At 39.5% G+C, this 3,801-nt stretch overlaps 1 protein-coding gene across 1 annotated transcript; it reads right to left on the bottom strand.

Annotated features, from left to right (window-relative positions):
* Window positions 1-1,088: 1,088 nt before the first annotated feature.
* Window positions 1,089-2,795, bottom strand: foxi1 (forkhead box I1). Its single transcript, XM_015377180.1, has 2 exons — window positions 1,971-2,795; window positions 1,089-1,860 (listed from the first exon to the last, which is right to left on the bottom strand). The coding sequence occupies exons 1-2, from the start codon at window positions 2,569-2,571 to the stop codon at window positions 1,292-1,294; spliced, it is 1,170 nt and encodes a 389-aa protein (XP_015232666.1). The 5' UTR covers window positions 2,572-2,795; the 3' UTR covers window positions 1,089-1,291.
* Between the last annotated feature and the right edge of the window lie 1,006 nt (window positions 2,796-3,801).

Below are 3,801 nucleotides of genomic sequence, written 5' to 3'. Positions count from 1 at the left end.
ACTAAATATATAAATAAGTATATACCAAAAACGGCTGCATTATTTTTTTCATTAAAGCTTTAAAATCAACTTTTCACATTTGCTTGTTTTATTGTTATTTTCTGAAGATTTTATGGGGTTTAAAATAATGATAAATTCAAATTAATACCTCACACACATAATGGAAGTGCTTTTGAAATGTACTAAATCATATTTAGTTACTTTAACTCAATTGTTTAAGTACTTGTTAAGACAAAAACGGTTGTTTTATTTTTTTCAGTGTAGTCAGCATAGTTTCTGTAAAAAGATAAAGTTCACCCACAGATTTCAGCGTGTCGTGCTAGGAAGAGGGAAAGCATGGGAATGTAGTTTTTCACCGTTTAGGAGAATCTGTTAACTATCCATCAACATAGATCAGGTTACACTGACAGGCTGGTTCCACACTACTGGTCACCGCTTTTACTGACAGGACAGTTTTTCTTTTTTTCAGTGTTTATGGATTCACTTTCTCTATTTGTATATTTTTTTTTAACGTCTCTGAATGGGTTATGATGCAGCACCCAATTAAAAAAATATTTGTTTATTTATTCCCTTATAAAACCCATCCGTTTATTTATAAAAAAAAAATATATAGAAAGGAAACTTTACATGGAAAAACTTTTATTCATAGTAAAAACACAACAAACAGCATGTAGATACACCTTACAAACTCATTTTTGTTGAAAAATGTTTTTTTTTTACCAACAAACCAACAATCAGGTGTAACGAACCACAAGATGTGAGCATATATTTATATATATATATATATTAAAAAAAAACACAACTGCCACCTTTATATTACACTCCATGACTGTAAATCAATCCAACTGTTGCAGCACTTAAATGTCAGTAAGTCTGATCATTACTTGTTTACAATTTTGATACCACTGTAACTTAACTACCCGTCTAAATGTGCTGTCTGTGCATTACCATCAACGATACGGCGAGGAATGGCGTCATGTCAGCAGATCAGAGCCGGGCCGGTTAATAATGACTCAGCTCTTACAGAGATATATCTGAAATAAAAGCTGACGGGACTTGATAGTGAGGAAAGAAGCATTTTTTTTTTCTTTTTTTACGGTTAGACAATGAAAGGCGGCTACACCTGACTCAGCTTTTCCTGTGGGAACCGAGCCATGCTGAGATACAGTCACGTGTTACAGCATCCTCACCTGTCTATGTCAGCAAAACTTTTTTTTTTCTTTTTCTGTTTTTTTCTCAGAGCCAAAACTAACAACCAGGCATTTTAAACGTCCTTCCAATTAACGTCTCCTTAAACCTCTGTGCCCTCACGATGATAGATGATTCCAGTGGAGCTCAGAGAGGGGTAGAAATGCCCACTGGATCCGTTATACTGGCTCAGAATGGGGCTAGAGTAACCTAGAGAAGAGTGGGAGGGTGAGGAAGTGAGCACAGAGGGAGCTGGCACCTGTGGCAGCCACTCTGACACACCTGAGTTTGGGGAGTAATTGCTAAAGCTTCCTGGCTGGGTGGGTCTATGCGTTCCGTCTAAGGGGAGGTTAATCTGCAGCGGCCTGCTCAACCCGTCTCCGCCGACCTCGTTCGTCGCTCCAGTGGAAACCGTAGACATTTCAGACAAGAAGCTGCTGAGGCATGGCGTGGGACCCGATAGAGAAGGGGAGGGGATTCTGTCCGGCGTTGGGGACATGGTAAGCGCAGGGTGTTTGGGGCTTCCCCGCTCGCTGTCTCCTGACTCCGGAGGCCCTGAGGCGCCGTCTCCGTTGGCGAGGGAGTCAGACTTTCTCTTCCTCTTGCGGCGGAAGTTTCCATTGTCGAACATCTTCTCGCAGTTGGGGTCAAGTGTCCAGTAGTTGCCTTTACCTAATGGGTGAGATTTAAATATGAAATAAGAGGTTACACTCATCCCCCACTGGTTAGCGTGAACTTTTCAAGCACTACGATAAAGACTCGATAGGATCTTATTGTGTTACCTGGATCATCCTCGTCTCTTGGTACTTTCTTGAAGCAATCGTTGAGCGACAGGTTGTGTCTGATGGAGTTCTGCCAGCCGGCTTTACTTTTGTTGTAGAAAGGAAAGTTATCGGCAACATACTGGTATATCTGGCTCAGTGTCAGTCTCTTGTCTGGAGCTCCGTGTATCGCCATGGCAATTAGAGCAGAGTAGGAATAAGGGGGTCTGACCAGCTTCATCAGATCTTCCTGTGAGGGAAGTGAGAACCAGCTCAGTTCCCCTCCTGGACCTCCAGGTCCAGCTGGTCCCAGGTAGGGTCTCTGTATGCCATAGTGCTGAGGGACAAATGGTGGGCCTGGATTACCAGGCGGACCGCTGCTAGACAGGTACGAGGAGGAGTTGATCCCAGAGCTGTTGAACCAAAGGTATGGGTTCGGAGATGAGGTTGCATAGTCGCCCAGTTCGTACGAGGAAGGGGTGGTGCGCTGAGGACTCGGCAGGGAGGGAGGAGGGTAGTAGCATTCACCGTACATGCTGAGCTCCGGAGGTTCCTGGCCCAAACTTGGAAACTGGGGGCCGCAGCGAGGTGGAGACTGGCTCTGGGTCTCAAACGAAGACATCGTCACGTTTTCTTTCCACCTCTTAACCTCTTCTAATCTGTCCTTTTTTGTCAAATTCTTTATGATTTCCTATCAGTTCCTGAAAGTCTCACCTTTGCAATTCTCAAAAACCCCCAAAAATAAATAAATAAAATACTAACTACTTATCCAAATAAAGATCTTTTAGCTTTAAAGTTGCAGACCTCTCTAATCCTTCCTTGACTGTTTGTCCTTGCTCTATGACAAGGTGTCACCTGTCACACTGACTATATCTCCTCTCTTGGTCCGCCCCCAGTCTATCTCCATTGGTGCTTTCCTAAGGTGAGAGGTCTTTGTGTTTCTCTCAACTTTTTTGCTGTCGTCAGCCAATTCAGTCCCCTCAGGGGATTTTGTTCCCTCTCACTTAAATAATTTTCCACTCAGATAATAGACTAGCTTCAACTCATTATGGTTATCATGTATAGTTTTCCTTTTCATGTTAGAAATATACAAGTTGAAAACTTGTATATTTCTTTTATTTTCTTTTTTTCTCATCTTTTTTATGTCTACATAGTATTTTCCTACCGATCAAAAAATAAATTAAACTTTTCTAGATATTCAAAATAATTCAGATTGCTTTTCAACACAATGTGCTCCTCCAACTTTAGAAATGTATTTAAGCTCATTTGATTATTCATGACCATTTCACTACAGCAATGGTTTCTGATGAAGCACAGATGTCAAACCGATGCAAAGTATAACTTCACATGATGCTCCATGTTCCTTATTTTAGGGAAGAAAGTTATTCTTCTAAGAGTTATTATAAAATACAACTTGTTTCTCGTAATGTTACGACTTTATTCTCGTAATTTTATGACTTTATTCTGGTAATTTTATGACTATTGTTGTTTTGACTTTTTTCTCGTAATGTTACAACTTTATTCTCATAATTTTCTGACTTTATTCTGGTAATTTTATGAGTATTGTTGTTTTGACTTTTTTCTCGTAATGTTACAACTTTATTCTCATAATTTTATGGCTTTATTCTTGTAATGTCACAAATTTATTCTCGGAATTTTATGACTATTCTCGTATTGTTACGACTTTATTCTCGTAATTTTATGACTTTATTCTTGTAATGTCACAAATTTATTCTCGGAATTTTATGACTATTCTCGTATTGTTACGACTTTATTCTCGTAATTTTAAAACTTAATTCTCATAATTTTCTGACTTTATTGTTGTAACTTTACGACTTTATTCTCGTAATTT

This window comes from Cyprinodon variegatus, unplaced genomic scaffold, assembly GCF_000732505.1.
Source record: "Cyprinodon variegatus isolate N-32 unplaced genomic scaffold, C_variegatus-1.0 Scaffold148, whole genome shotgun sequence".
Classification (NCBI taxonomy): Eukaryota; Metazoa; Chordata; class Actinopteri; order Cyprinodontiformes; family Cyprinodontidae; genus Cyprinodon; species Cyprinodon variegatus.
Note: the sequence above shows the minus strand (reverse complement) of the source record. Positions and strands in the feature narration are given on the sequence as shown.

What these genes read in the sequence shown, in the direction of transcription:
- foxi1 (XM_015377180.1), bottom strand. Translation starts at nt 2,571, where the DNA reads ATGTCTTCGTTTGAGACCCAGAGCCAGTCTCCACCTCGCTGCGGCCCC. An exon ending in AAGAGACGAGGATGATCCAG is followed by an intron (nt 1,861 to 1,970) that starts GTAACACAATAA and finishes CTCACCCATTAG; the next exon opens with GTAAAGGCAACTACTGGACA.